Source organism: Leptopilina boulardi, unplaced genomic scaffold (assembly GCF_019393585.1).
Source record: "Leptopilina boulardi isolate dan_hultmark-lab unplaced genomic scaffold, ZJU_Lbou_2.1 LbouV2_278, whole genome shotgun sequence".
Lineage (NCBI taxonomy): Eukaryota > Metazoa > Arthropoda > Insecta > Hymenoptera > Figitidae > Leptopilina > Leptopilina boulardi.
The window spans coordinates 3,206,894-3,221,202 of NW_026137838.1; the positions used below are offsets into that span (position 1 = coordinate 3,206,894).

The window sequence follows — 14,309 nt, forward strand, 5'->3', positions numbered from 1 at the left end:
GAAAAAACATCAACATTTATACAATTATGAATTGTAATTCGTATTCAGGTTCCTATTGTCGAAAATATGAAAAAGTTGGATAGATATAATATAATTAAACTAGTTCCATTAAATAATCTACATTTTAAATATTATTTTTTCGGGGGAGGACTCCACAATAACGACGTTTTTTTTTTTTAATTCTATTGTAACAACCTTTAATTATTATATAATTAGTTAATTAATTATATTTACAATTAATCCATTATATATATATATATTTATTTGCAAATGATATTTCAATGCAATTTTATATTCATTATAACTAATTAATAAATTATAGTAATTGATTAACTATAATAATTAATTAATTATAATAAACCATAGTAGTTAATTATAATTAATTAATTAATTTACAATAATTACACTATATTATAATTATCTTCTTAAATATTCATTTTTTTTTATATCTAACCAACTTTTTCAGTAGCTATATTAAAATTGTTATAATACTGTAAATTTATTTGTTTTAAACAAATTTAGCAATTAGTCATTTGTTGGCATTTTTCTATTTTTAATATTTTCTTTCATCTTTTCTTGTTATAATTATTTAAAATTTGCATGATTTTTTTTTTTAATTTTTTATTATGCAAAATTTCAAGCACTTTTGCAATTGATTTAACAAGATGGATTTTTCACACATGGCGCATTTTTTTGTTTTATATTTATAATCATTTTTTTTATATTTATATATATATGTATAAGAATCATAAGCTGAAAATCGTATAGACTCGCATATAATAAAAAAGAGTTTGAAGTTGAGAAAATTACAATCAGTCAGTATGTACTTAAAAATTACGTCGAATAATCTCGCAATCTTATTAAATGTCAACAATTCGAGTTCTTTTTTCAATTTTCGCCCTTTCGTGGAGTTAAAATAATTCCAAGAGTTTTTTTTTGAAAGAAAAATTTCTATTGAGAAAAAAGTTTGAAAAAAATTGAAATTTAAAAAATTTTTAAAAATTGTTATTGATTATTAATTTGAATAAACTCATTAAATTTTTAATTACAAAAAATAATTTTTTTTTTTTTAATTAATCACTCTCATTGCAAACACTTTTTAAAGATGATACATATTGGTTTCACTTATGATATAATAAATGTTTATAGAAAGTGGATCTACTGACTGCTCTTAATTTTTTTTTTTGTTTTTTTTTTGGTTTTTTTTTTTTGGTTTTAAACGCATTGTGCATAAAAAGTAAGTTTCTAATAAGTTTCAGGAATATATGTCTAATAATGATGAACGTTTTTTTTTTTTTCTTTTTGCGATGATTAAATATATCAAAATGCCTTTCTTCGTTCGAAAATAAATCCTAACTTCGTTCAATGGCTTTTCCATACATTTTTTTTTTTAATTTCTCTTTTAAGCAATATAGTATCATATATATTTTTTTTTATTCTATATTTATTTCGTATCTTATGTATTAGAGACAAGCGACGCTTTTTGTCGATATTTCAACTCTACTTAGTTCTTTCTTTTTTTTCAAATTCTTTTCCTTCTTCCTTCGTATATAAAAAACTATTAGATCTCAAAAATGGATATGTACGAAGACGAAGGTTTTGACGATAGATAATTTTTTTTTTCTCGCCAAAAAAATTAATTTATTTATTATTTTAAAGAGAAAATAGTTACTCTTATTTTTTTTTGTCCACTGGTTTTTTTTTCCAAAAAAAAATATTTTTGAATTTAAATTAATCATTATATTTGAAATTCATTTCATAATTTATCCTAATTTTTTCCCAACAAACAATTATTAAACATAACAATATATAATTAATTAGCAACGATTTTCTCTCAACTTTAAAATTTTTTGTCCTACAATTTTTTTTAAACAAAAACAATTTTGAAATAAGATTTTCAATTTTTTTTATTTTTTATTTTTTTAATATTTTCAATTCTTTAGCCACATCAATTTCTATCGTTTTCAAAATTTATTTTATAACTGAATTTTAGAATAAATCCATGAATTTCGACAAACGCGGACAAATTTCCATTAATCTCAAACCTTCGAGACGTTCATTAATCTGACAATTAAAAGTTATTCCTTAAAAGAGGCCAGTTTAATTGGTGTTCATTGAGTTTATTATTTTAATATAGGCCTGTCTTTTGCATTTAATGATTCTAAGTAACATTTTTTTTTTTTATGATATGTAGGACGATCTAAGCTTAGGGTGACCCTGCGATCTAATTTGTCTTTGATTGAATTAAAAAAATTTAAAAAAAATAGTAAAATTTTTCTAAATATAAAATAAGCAAAATATTTATTTATAAAAAAAATTTTAATTCAAATTAATTGGATGATTGACTTAAAATATAAAATTTAACTAAAAATGGAAATATGAATTTAAAAATAAAAAAATTTCACAAACAACATTTTTATTTCAAAAAATTGAGATAAAAAAAATTAATTTAACTCTTAGAAAAACTTCAAATCGGGGCACTTATTTTTTTTTTAAACTCGATCGATTTTAGTCTCTTTTTTTGAAAATAGAATGCGAGTCTGTGGTCGTGTATATATAGAAAAAAAAAATGAAATATGTAAATTCAGATGGTTTGGGGGAAGGGATATGTGTTTGCGAAATTCTTGAGTTTACGCGAAATATGAATGAAAGGGAAGTGTGAATCGATTATATCAAATATGTACAACGGTTTTTTTTTTTGCTTTCTAAACTATTAATTAATACTCATTAATATTTTTTTTTTTAAATAAGTTTTTTTTTTTTTTTAATTAATGAGCGAAATCGAGTTTCGATTGACCGTTCGTTTTAAAACGATAAGGACGAAGTGGCATCGAGATTCATTAACAACAATAATAATAATAATAATAATAATAATAATAATAATCTTAAAGCACCTCGCGTATTACAAATCTATTTTTTACTTTTCCCTTTTTTTTTTAGATCGACTGCAGCAATAAAACTTAATCAATTCACGATCGCCTTAAATACCCTGATATCATTTTTCAATCGCGAACATAATTCGAATAAAATCGCGTATTAATTTAAAATTACGTTTTTTTTTTTGCAAAATTTTTTCCTTTGAATAAAACAAAGTTCAAAAATCTTATATCAAATTTTTTTTTCAATTTTCTATTCAGTTTGACTAAATTTTTTTTTTTTGTGGAGAAGCCTAAAAAAACTCACTTGAAAAAAAAAATTGCTCTCTTTTTTGGTTTTTTTTTTTTAGAAACGCTTATGACAAACGTGGTCCATTTTGTTTTTGTTTTTTTTTTTTATAATAAATTTATCCAAAGGAAAGTCATAAATTTTTCAGCAAACAAGTCTACGCAGTCTTCGATGTTTGAATCGAACTTTTTTCGTAAAAATGAGTCTGCAATTAATTCATAGCTTTTTTTTTTATATTTCGAATATTATTATCACTTGTGTGACTTGAAGTTGAAATTTATGACTTGCGAAAAGTAATAATAGATTACTTTTTTTGTTAATTAATAATCGATAAATACGATTGCACAAGATATTCAGGTAATGCAAGCGTCATCTTAATTATTAGTTTTTTTTTTTTATCTACTACTTTGTCATTTCTCCATTTTTTTTTCTCTTCGATTAATTTTTTTTTAGCTCTTCTCATTATAAATTAGGCTATAATTCAACTTACAATTTTAATTAATGTACTTTTTTTTTACAGAAACTATTTTTAGTTGTAATGTAATTGATATAATTAAAACGAATTACTATTGTATTTTTAAAAAATTGAAAATTTTTTGATAAAATTATTCTATTTTGCAAAATATTAATTTAACGTAAAATTGGAGTTGTCTTTTATTTTAATTTTATTAAAAACAGTTTTCGATTTTATGTCTTTCGTTCCATTTCGACATATTTGGCTGATGTGGGATAAAATTTAATTCAATTTGTACAAAATTGAAAATGTGCGTTCAAATGACGTTTATAGGACTTAATTAATAGTTAAAAACGAACTAATCAGACTATTATGTTTTCTTATTTTTAATAATTGTATATGCATTTTGGAGAATTTATATATATTTAAATCGAAATCACTGAAGGAAGATGCAAGGGATATTTTTTTTTAAATCTTTGAAAAAAAATGATTCAATTTAAACTTTTTAAACGAATTTAAAAAAAGAAATTAATTCGAACTATTTAAATGATAAATAATATTGTAATAAAAATTATTTTTATTACCATAAAAATATTTTTAATTTTAATATAAAAAATTTTCTTTAAAATTATTATTTTTTATATTTATATATAAAATTAAAAAAAACAATTAAGAGAATCCCTCTTACATTCTTCTTGCAGTTTTTTCGCGATCTCAACTGTGACACTGTTTTGTAATTATCAATTTACAAAAATGTGGCAGTGTACGTCTCGTACAGTTTTTCGATAAATAAAAAAAAATTCAAATATTTTTTTTTTAAAAAACGAGAGTTGTACGAGAGGGACGAGTAGGTATAATTTTTTTTTTTTTTTTTACTTATTACAATACCACACACACTATTTATCATGATTTTCGATCATCTCTATTGATAATAAACGATCCTTGTTTTCAATGATAAATATAAGACTAACTGTGCGAAATTATTATTAGTGTATTTAATGGGTATTATGTTACAGATTGTGTGATTAAAAAGGGGCGGTTTTCGTGTTTTGCTTCTTTTTTTTTTAGTTATTCGTGCACGTTACCCCCTTGCAGTCATTTTTTTTGTATTGTTTTTTGTTTCTTTTACGTTTTAACGTAACACAGTCTGTTCTAATGTTACTCTTTAGACAACTAGACATTAGTATGTATAATAATACTGGCTATTACTGGATTAAGTTTTAAAACTCATTTGCTTTTTTTTTGTTTGTAAATCATTAATTATTATCGTTTGGGTGAGTTTTAAGATTTTTTTCTCTCTTCCTATTGTCAGACATATACAGTAGATTCACATATTCCTTTTTTTTTATTCGTCGTGTACAATTATATATGTACAAATCGTACGTATGCCTGTATAATATATATATTTATTTATATATATATATATAATTAGTTATTTATATATAGTTGTTTTTTATATATATAGTTTTTTTATATATATAATTAATTTTTATATATATAATTAGTTTTTTATAATTATAGTTTTTGTATAATATAGCTATTCATTATCGTCAGTATCATCTCGATTCTTTTTTTTTTTTGTTGATGTTTTTTTTTTTTTAATGTACGTGTTGGCTAAAGCTACAATAGTCTTTATCAAAAGCACATGTATATCGTAAACTATTCTATATACATGAACATATAAATATGTATGTATACAGAATATGTGTAGAATAATATATAATATATAGCATATAAACCGAGCTTATTAGTTTGTGTTCCTCTCTTTTCAATTTAGTCTTTGTGGGTATTGTTTTTTTTTATTCCTGTTTCTTGCTAATAGAAATTATTTATGTCAAAATCGTTTTTAATTTCATCAGTTCTAATTCAATAGAAAGAGATACTTTTATTCCCTATGAAATCTCTTTCTTGAATCGTTAATTGAAATTGTAAAAATAATATAAAAAAAATTGAGATTTATATAAGTGAAAAATTGTACAATGGAAGGTTTTTTTCTTCATAGTTACGTATAGCAATTATTGCAGAGTAATTTTATCTCCCAAGTTTAGAAAAATTTAGTATAAAGCACTGTTTTTTTTATATATATATATAAACAGCTGAACTTTTTCATATATGAAGAAAGAGAGATTTAAAATATATTTGTATGTATTAAAAAAAAAGAGTAGAAAAAAAATTATTGCATACCAGGAGATTACTTTGTCCTAAATTTGTTTCCTTCAATCATGAATTCCAAATTCCTTTTCAAATTTTCGTTCTAACTAGGCCTCATCATCCATTATCATCGACTATTTTTCTCGGTTCCACCGAGTTTTTGAAATCCTATAATAATTATAGTCCTGGTCCCATTGGGTACCAAAAAAAGAAAAAGAAAAGGAAAAATAATAAATCATCAAATTTCATTATTCAATGAATTTTGGAGAGATGATCCTCATCACTTGCCTCAGCATCACCTTCAACGCCACGTTCTCCCTCTTCCGGATGAGTTGGATTTCCTTCTTCTGTGTCAACACTGCTTGTTGGTGTTATTTGTTCTGGATTTTCATTCCTCGCAAAACCTAAATTTCCACGATCCTTGTTGTTATTGTTGCTACTGTTATTGTTAATATTGTGTCCATTATTGTGACTATTGATACTGTTTGTGTGACCATTTTTATGGCCATTGTTGTGATTAATTTTACTTGATTCCTGGAAGGTTGAATCCTCACTGCTAGGGGAACCGGGAGACGAGACTATCACCTAAAAGATATCAAAAAAAATTTGGTTAATTAATTAAATATTTATCACTTATAATATAAATATTACAATTTTCTATTTAATTTTTTTTTTTGAAATAATATCAATTTCTTATTTATTTGCACTTCATTTTATATATTTTTGAAAAATATATTGTATGTCTAAAAACGCAATTGAATAAGTTAAAATATTTTTAACATAAAAGAAAATCGTTTAAATTTATACTTGTACAAAATGTTATTTCTTGCATTTAAAAATAAAAATCATTTTACCATACGAATATAGTCGAGTAGATACCAAAAAGTGTGGGATTAAGACAAAAAAAAAAAATACGTTGAGATTGTAGATGCATTTAAAGAGCGTACAACTTCAGTGAAGATCTGACAATAATAATTGTCAAATATTTTTCAAAAAAAAAACTATCCGAATCCTCAATTTTTTTTAGATACCATAATTTATAGGATTATATAAAAATTATTATAATTTATATTAATTATTAGTTTTTAGAATCTTTTTTTCGATTTCTGAAAAATTGAACTAAATAATTTTATTCGCCACCTTATTAAAAAGAAAATGAAGAAAATTCAGATCTTCATTTTGAAAATTGTTTGCTCTCATATGTACTTGAAAAAATAGAGCATGCAGTAAAAAACGAACGGATGAAAAAAGAGAAAGAGAGAGAGAGATAGAGATGATGAATGAATTGTGAATGAAAATGATAACGATAATGTACCTGTGCAAGAAGCGGCGTCTCTGTGCTGTCAGCGCTTTGGTAGAGCCGGCAATTTGCGTTTGCTCTGAATACGTGCCCAAACAAAAGATAAAGAAGACAACGTAAATCTCACTATGTAAATGGTATGATGGTGTAGAAAAAAAAAACTATTTACAAATGAAATGATAGTTTACGCATGAAAAGATTCAACAGTTTTATCAAAGATGGTCTGTCCAAAAAAAATAAATAATAATAATAAATTAATAAATAAATAATAACAAAAAAAAGTATAAATATAATAAAAAAATAATTACTCATCTAATTCTTAATTGAATTTTACTACTATAATAAATATCGTTTACTGCAATTTCTATCTTATAAAAATAAATAATTCTTTAGCTCTGAGAAAAATATATTTTTATTTAATTCAAATAAATATTTCTGTTTTAAATTTAATTTTTCGTCATGTGTAAAAAAATGAATTAAAAATTGAATTTAGAAAAAAATTCACTAAAAAGTAAATAAAAAAAAAAAGGACAGCTCATCTTTGACAATTTCATCAACTGCCTTTGTGAATACTAAATATCACGCAAATGCAGAATTAATATGAATAAAAAAAAATCATGCATGAAAAAGGGGTATGGCACACGATTATATATTTAGTATATAATATATAATACGCGAGAGCATTTGAAAAATTAGTATGAGAGACTTTGTAAAAAAAAAGAAAGACTTGGATGATAAAAATGTGAGAAAAATTTGCAAAAATGATGTGTTGAATGATGAAGCGTATAATATATACAATTTGAAAAGATAGAAAATTTTATGCAATGAAGATGATAGTTATCATTTTGATATCTACCATGCTTTTCAAATGAGATCCTACACTCCAAAAAACGAAGAAAAAAAAATTCCATTTACAAAGCAAGAAAGAACACACATAAGATGATAATAATAATTTTGTAACAAACAAAAATTGGAACTTAACCAATTACGTTTCAAGCTTTAGAGAAAGAGAGATACAAATTAAAATTCCTCTCATTTGTCTTTTTCAATTAAAAAAACAGCATCCAACAGTCAACACTTGCCAAGCCAATTAAATTTTGTCCTTAGAATATAAGCACTCAAATTTTCACAATAGTGAAAATATTTCCGAAGAAAATAATAATTTTATTTACAATATTATTGGAAACTCGACGCTGCGGATGCACCATAAAAGCTTGGATGCGAGTGAAGAAGAATACGGTTGAAAAAATAATTATAAAAAAAAAAAAAAAAAAAAATTGAGAAAAATAGACAAACGAGCACGAATTACCTGTCGTGGTTTGACCGGCGGTGGAGGACGAATGGAGGCCGCGGGGGCTACGTGGGTTGTAATGGGGGGCTGTTGATGAAGTGAGGGTGGCTGCTGCCAAGGCTGCCCTGTTCGTCCCAATGTTCCCTGTACCGGATGATGTTGCAAGTGAATTGGAACCTGCGAGTGCAACTGCGATGGCATTGACGGATTGCTGGTGTTGTTGTGCTCGACTGCTTGCGTAACTCGTGGAAGTGTTGAAGCGACTGAAGAAATCTTCCGAACTGTCTGTGAAATGAGCTACTGATTACTTGATTCCCACAATTATTTTAATATTCAAAAACATTTTAATTATCCAAAACTGTATAAAAAAATTTAAAAAAAAAATTAATAAATAAAATAATTAGCGATTATAAATTTAAAAAATTGAGAATAAAAATAATTAAGAACAATAGCATTACCTGACTTGACAGGCCAAATTTCAAGAAGATATTTAAGCACCGCAATTGGCTGTTGGAAGTCTAATGGCGGTCCAGTTTCTTCCGCGTGCAACATTAAAACTGGACCAAAACAAACTGCTAAACTTGCTGGCGACATTTTATTGCATTGCGATAATACCAGGGCCAAGTGATCCAATAAATAAATTAATGTACACTGAAAGAATATAAATTATTAATTTTAATTCTTTAATGTTTTTTTTTTTAATTGTTTTTGAAATTAAATGAAGAAACTCACCCTATTCACTTTTGGGAGACAGTCAAGGATGCTGAACATAAGTTTGGCATTACCCTGTGGATCATCGGGCAGGCAGACTGCGAGCGCGTCCACCATCATTTGGTAGAGGCACTTCGTGAAGAGGGGCTCCGGTAATTCTCTTAAATAATCCTTGAGAACACCTACAAAAAAAAAGGAATTTTATTTCGATAAAATTTAACTAAAAAATAAAATTTGCTAATTAATTTTCTTTTGAAATTATTCACCTGTGATGACATTAATATCAGGAACATTATCAGGCGATAAATCGACCGATCTAGCATTTCGCTCAAATGCTTCTCTAAGTATTCTTTTTTTCGATGCCGATCCACACAGTCTATACAAGCCTGTAAATTAATTGTTAATTTAAAAATCTATTTACAAAATAAATTAAAATATTAAAAAATTACTTTTCTTACAAATTTTAGAAATTAAATCTTCTTTACTAATTAAAAAAAATTACTACTTTAATGATAAATAAATTATAAAACCTAATAAATTAACTATTCAAAAAATTGAATTAATTAAAGAAAATTATTATCACATTACGACGAAAATTTTCTTAAATTTCAATAAAAATTATATAATTAGTTCAAAATTGAAATAAATAGCAATACCGATAATATCAAGTCCTCTTCGTTCAACTTCCTCGACACAGCGCCAAACAATTATAGGAATATTAGGAGATGAGCTCATTGCCAAAGCAGTTGACACTCCTCCCGGTACACCTCCAGTCTTGCACTCTCGTGTAACCTACAATTAACAAATTTTCACTCACTAATGTTCAAAATACAATTTCAATCCCGAAATAATTTTTTTTTCTATTTTTCATTTTAATAGAATTACAAAAATAAATGTAATTTAATAACAAAATTTTGTTTCATAAAAAAAATGATCAAAAGGAAATACTCACGACAGTGTCGAGATCAACTCCAAATAGTGGCGCAACTCTAGTAGCTAATGATATAACGGGCAATCCACGTCGTCTAAATGTTTGATGCGCATCAGTATACCTTAATCTAAGATAAATCGTTCCACGTGGTTCAACTTTCAATGCCAATTGATGCAATGGTGATTCCTTTAATAGGCTAATTAAATGTACAGATCCTTTGTAACAAAGTTTGTGCCTGTGCTGTGGATCCCATGAATAGACAAGTAAATCCAATTGTCGATTTCCAACCAAGTCCAATTCAAAAGTTTCATCCCAATCGAACATTAAATCACCAGTACGAACAACTGTTCTTGCTTTGTGAACTCTATCGCATTCAAGAACACAATACAAATCCCTAAGTGCACAAGCGCCTGTAAAAAAAAAAAGAAGAGAAAAATATTTTCCCATATCTTCAATTTATTAAAAAAAATTGAGTGTATTTTTTGTGTTTTCAATTTATTATTATGAAAAAATATAAATGTGCCACTCGAACCAATGTATATATCATTTCGAGTCGTTTTGTGCAAACATATGAGAAAAAAATGTGAGTGAATTTTAATTAATAGATAATAATAAATTAAAATAAATAAAAGAATTAAAAAAAATAGAAAAATTTGAAATGAAAATTGAGTGATTTGTTTTCTGTTAATATTTTTTTTTTGGAAAGAAAACAGTGCCTTCAGCCGTGAATGTTGAACATTCACGGACGTACCTAAGCTTGGCTGACCTGATGGAGTAGAAGGTGTTGTCGCTGCAGAAGATGAAGTTGTCGATCGAAGACCACGACCTGCCAGCAGGTGGACCCAGAGCAACCCATTCACTCCACTGGAAAGATCACCACCCGTGTCACCGCCAAGAGAACTCAATAGAGAGCTCGTTGAACTTGGAGTACCCACCGTCGGTGGCTTCTCTATTTTATACTTGAGGAACTCTGCAATAAAAAAAATAAATAAATATCCAATTTTAATTATACAAATTAAAATATTCATTCCCAGCTGAAAAAATAGCCTTTGGAAGTAAAAATTAATTATTTTTAAAATTCTTTAAAAATTCCCACCTGCAGGATTAATGTCTAACAGTCTTTGATCCTGTGTTCTTGCTGGTGTGGGAGTCGGTATACTTCTTGTTGACTCGAGATCCAAAAGATTTCTGATCCTTCTTACCGATGTTGCACGTTGACTGACAGTACTGCTCAATGATGGTTTTTGACTTAATGATGATCGTACATTGGAAGCAACAGAAGATGGCCTTGGATTGCCTGCCGCAGTTCGATGAGAAGTGGAACTGATAGCAGTTGAAGCCCTTAAATTTGCGAGATTCACTTGTTGCGCTGACGCTGACCTCGTTGATAATCTATCTAAAGTACTTGACATCGGTCTATAGCTGCCATATCCTCCATATTCAGCCTATAAAATGATAATTATTAATTACAATTTTTTTCTTTCTCAAAATCCCTTTCTCATTCCTTATTTAATTAGACAATAAAATTAAATACAGATTTAAATACATAATTTCTTATTAATTAAATAAATATAATTTTTCTTCTCGTTTCTAAAAATAAAAACTAAAAATGTTGAGAAAAAAATTAAAATGCCTTTTTGGAAATCGCACCTGATTTGCTGCCGCGTGAATATTTTCAGCACTATAAGTGTAACGTGGAGGCCTGTTTGTTGTTGCTCGAATTTGTTCATACAATGCGCTGGTACTTGGTGTTCGACTCAACCATGCTCGATATTCATCTGACGTGAAAACACTTGGCGACGATGGTATCCTTCCTGTGTGATTATAATATTATTAAAATCACTATTAATGACATCTCAAATGATATAAAAAAATCGTTTTATTTTATTTTTCTTGTTGAGAATATACTTTTTCCAAATTCTTTTTTTTCAACTATACCAGATGCTACGAGGTTTACCAGACTGATATATATATATAATTTTTTTTTTAGATAACTTACGTTTATGACAACAAACTACCAAGTTTCGAAATTAAAAAAAATACAGGCATTAAAAAAAATTTACATTCTCCTAAATTAATTAATAAACGTGTCAAATCTACAATAGTTTGATAATTAATGCATACTATTTGAAAAACTATTGATTTAGTAATAACTAAAAATAATCATTAGCACTAATAAGAGAATTTGTTCTAAATAAGAAATTTAAAATAAAATTATGCAGAATCTAAGATTTACATTCTGCTTTAATTAAAAAAAAATTGCTAAGTAAAAAATATTCTTTTCACATTCCTGGAATATTGGAACTTTGCTAAAGAATTATTTCGGAAATATTTCTAAAATGGATCCCAAAAAAAATTCCTCAATATTTCTGAAATATTATCAAAAAATGTGAAATATTTAAATATTTTTGGAATTTTTTTTTTTTAATTCCTGGGATATTTCAATTGTTACTGGGATTTGAAAAAAGGGACAAAACTAATTTTGTAGAAAATTGAAAATAATTCTTTTTTTTTTTTAAAAAGAAATTTTACTGGATATATAAATATATGGGAAAATTTTGTTTGTTTGTTGTGATTATATTTCTTACCTCTATCGCGTCTAATTGATGGAAACTCGGGAGCGGACAATGCCCCATCACTATCTTCCTGGTCAATAAGACCTGACGTAACAGTGCTAAGACCAGTTCTAAGGCCTGGTTGCTGCGGCAACGTTCTGCCGCTACGAGGCAATGAGTTTGTTCTTAAACCTAAAATAACGTCAAAAACCAAATCCTTCCTTAAAATTTTCTCTCTCTTTTTTTTTAATTCCAATTTTTCAAATCAATAAAAAAAACAATTTCGGTCAGCTCATTATTGACTGCTTTTTCATCTATTATAAAAAGTGAAAAAAAATCCCATATGAATCTATTTATTATTTTATCTGTCAGAAAAAAAAAAAATTATTAACGAACGTGCAAACTAATTCCAAGCAGTCAAAAATGTACTTTCACCATTTTCATTAAAGATATTTTAAATAAAGTTAATAATTTAAAAAAAGTAAATTTAAAAAAGTAAATTTAAAAAAAAAAAAATTCACGAAAAGCCTCGTATCCATTGTTTGAGCGACAGAGACGTTGCCGTAGAAGACTTCTATATAAAATATATATCTCATATGTGTTTATATACATGCAATTTTTTTTTCTGATCTATAATATATATATAGAAATGTGTATAAAAAATAATTTTCGCTAATGTAAAAAAAAAAAAAATGTTCAATCTTATACATGACAATTTTTGAAAATTAATAACATACCCGTTGAACCCTGACCAATTTGTGATCTCGATAATGTTGCCAAATGTGAAACAGCACTACTCTGTGATGGATTATTTAGATTATGCCTATAGTAATAGTAAGCCGATCTTGGTGAACTCGAACATGTGGCTTCAGTGTCAGATGCATAATCCAACGATGGTCGATGTCTTCTCGTCAAAGTACCAAATTGACCTTGACCTCGTGTCGATGATGTTGTATCATTTTGTCCATATCTTGTATTATAGCGCATCGCCGACGATCCTAATTTATTATTGTAAATAAATTATTAATTAACTAGCAAAATTAAACGCGCGCAAGCGCGACAAATTGAGTATTTAATTGTTTGTTATAAAGAAATTAAAGATTAATATTATCAATAATAATTTAATTTATTAGAATATTATTACATATTAAATAATAATAATGAAAATTATATGTTCACAAGCCTCGGATTATATGACTTTTTTCGACTTTTTTCAAAAATACAACTTTTATCGACTTATTTTAATAAAATGCGACATTTTTTTTTATATTTGAAAAAAAATGTAAATAAAATACATTTTTTAGTATAAAATGTAGATCTTCTTCAGATCTTCTTCAATTCAATTATTTAACAAATTTTGAACTAAATTGATTCTTCACTAAATTAATTATTTTTAATAATTTTAATTAAATACATCACAAATTCAATTATATCAAAATTAGTTTATAATTAAAATTTTTATGAAATTTAACAATTGTTTATAATTTAAAAAAAAAATATCACAAAAAAATTGAATTATTTTTTAAAAATTTCAATTCAAAATAAACTAAAATTCAATTATTACCCAAAATTTTAATTCAAAATCAATTAAAAATCCAAAATTTTCAATTTAAAATTTAATTATTTACCAAGTTTTCCATTCAAAATAAAATAAAATTCAAATATTTTCAAGATTTTCAATTCAAAATCAACTAAAATTGAGTTATTTTTAACATTTTAAATTCAAAATCAACTAAAATTCTATTATGTAT

The 14,309-nt window shown here is 26.0% G+C and overlaps 1 protein-coding gene across 7 annotated transcripts in view; it reads right to left on the reverse strand.

Moving 5' to 3' along the window:
• Positions 1–5,069: 5,069 nt before the first annotated feature.
• Positions 5,070–14,309, reverse strand: part of LOC127281766 (rho GTPase-activating protein 100F) — a 47,055-nt gene continuing 37,815 nt past the window's right edge. For 3 of the 7 annotated variants that reach the window (XM_051305643.1, XM_051305641.1, XM_051305640.1), the window contains exons 10-21: positions 13,296–13,556; positions 12,592–12,750; positions 11,654–11,817; positions 11,100–11,448; positions 10,755–10,973; positions 10,025–10,413; positions 9,729–9,864; positions 9,339–9,458; positions 9,094–9,254; positions 8,820–9,012; positions 8,380–8,642; positions 5,072–6,355 (exon numbers count right to left, since the gene is read on the reverse strand). In XM_051305643.1, coding sequence (XP_051161600.1) covers positions 6,023–6,355; positions 8,380–8,642; positions 8,820–9,012; positions 9,094–9,254; positions 9,339–9,458; positions 9,729–9,864; positions 10,025–10,413; positions 10,755–10,973; positions 11,100–11,448; positions 11,654–11,817; positions 12,592–12,750; positions 13,296–13,556 — 2,747 coding nt within the window. In that variant the 3' untranslated portion in view covers positions 5,072–6,022. Of the gene's footprint in view, positions 6,356–8,379; positions 8,647–8,819; positions 9,013–9,093; positions 9,255–9,338; positions 9,459–9,728; positions 9,865–10,024; positions 10,414–10,754; positions 10,974–11,099; positions 11,449–11,653; positions 11,818–12,591; positions 12,751–13,295; positions 13,557–14,309 lie in introns of all 7 variants that reach the window. The other 4 variants (XM_051305646.1, XM_051305644.1, XM_051305647.1 and 1 more) reach the window with 4 other exon arrangements.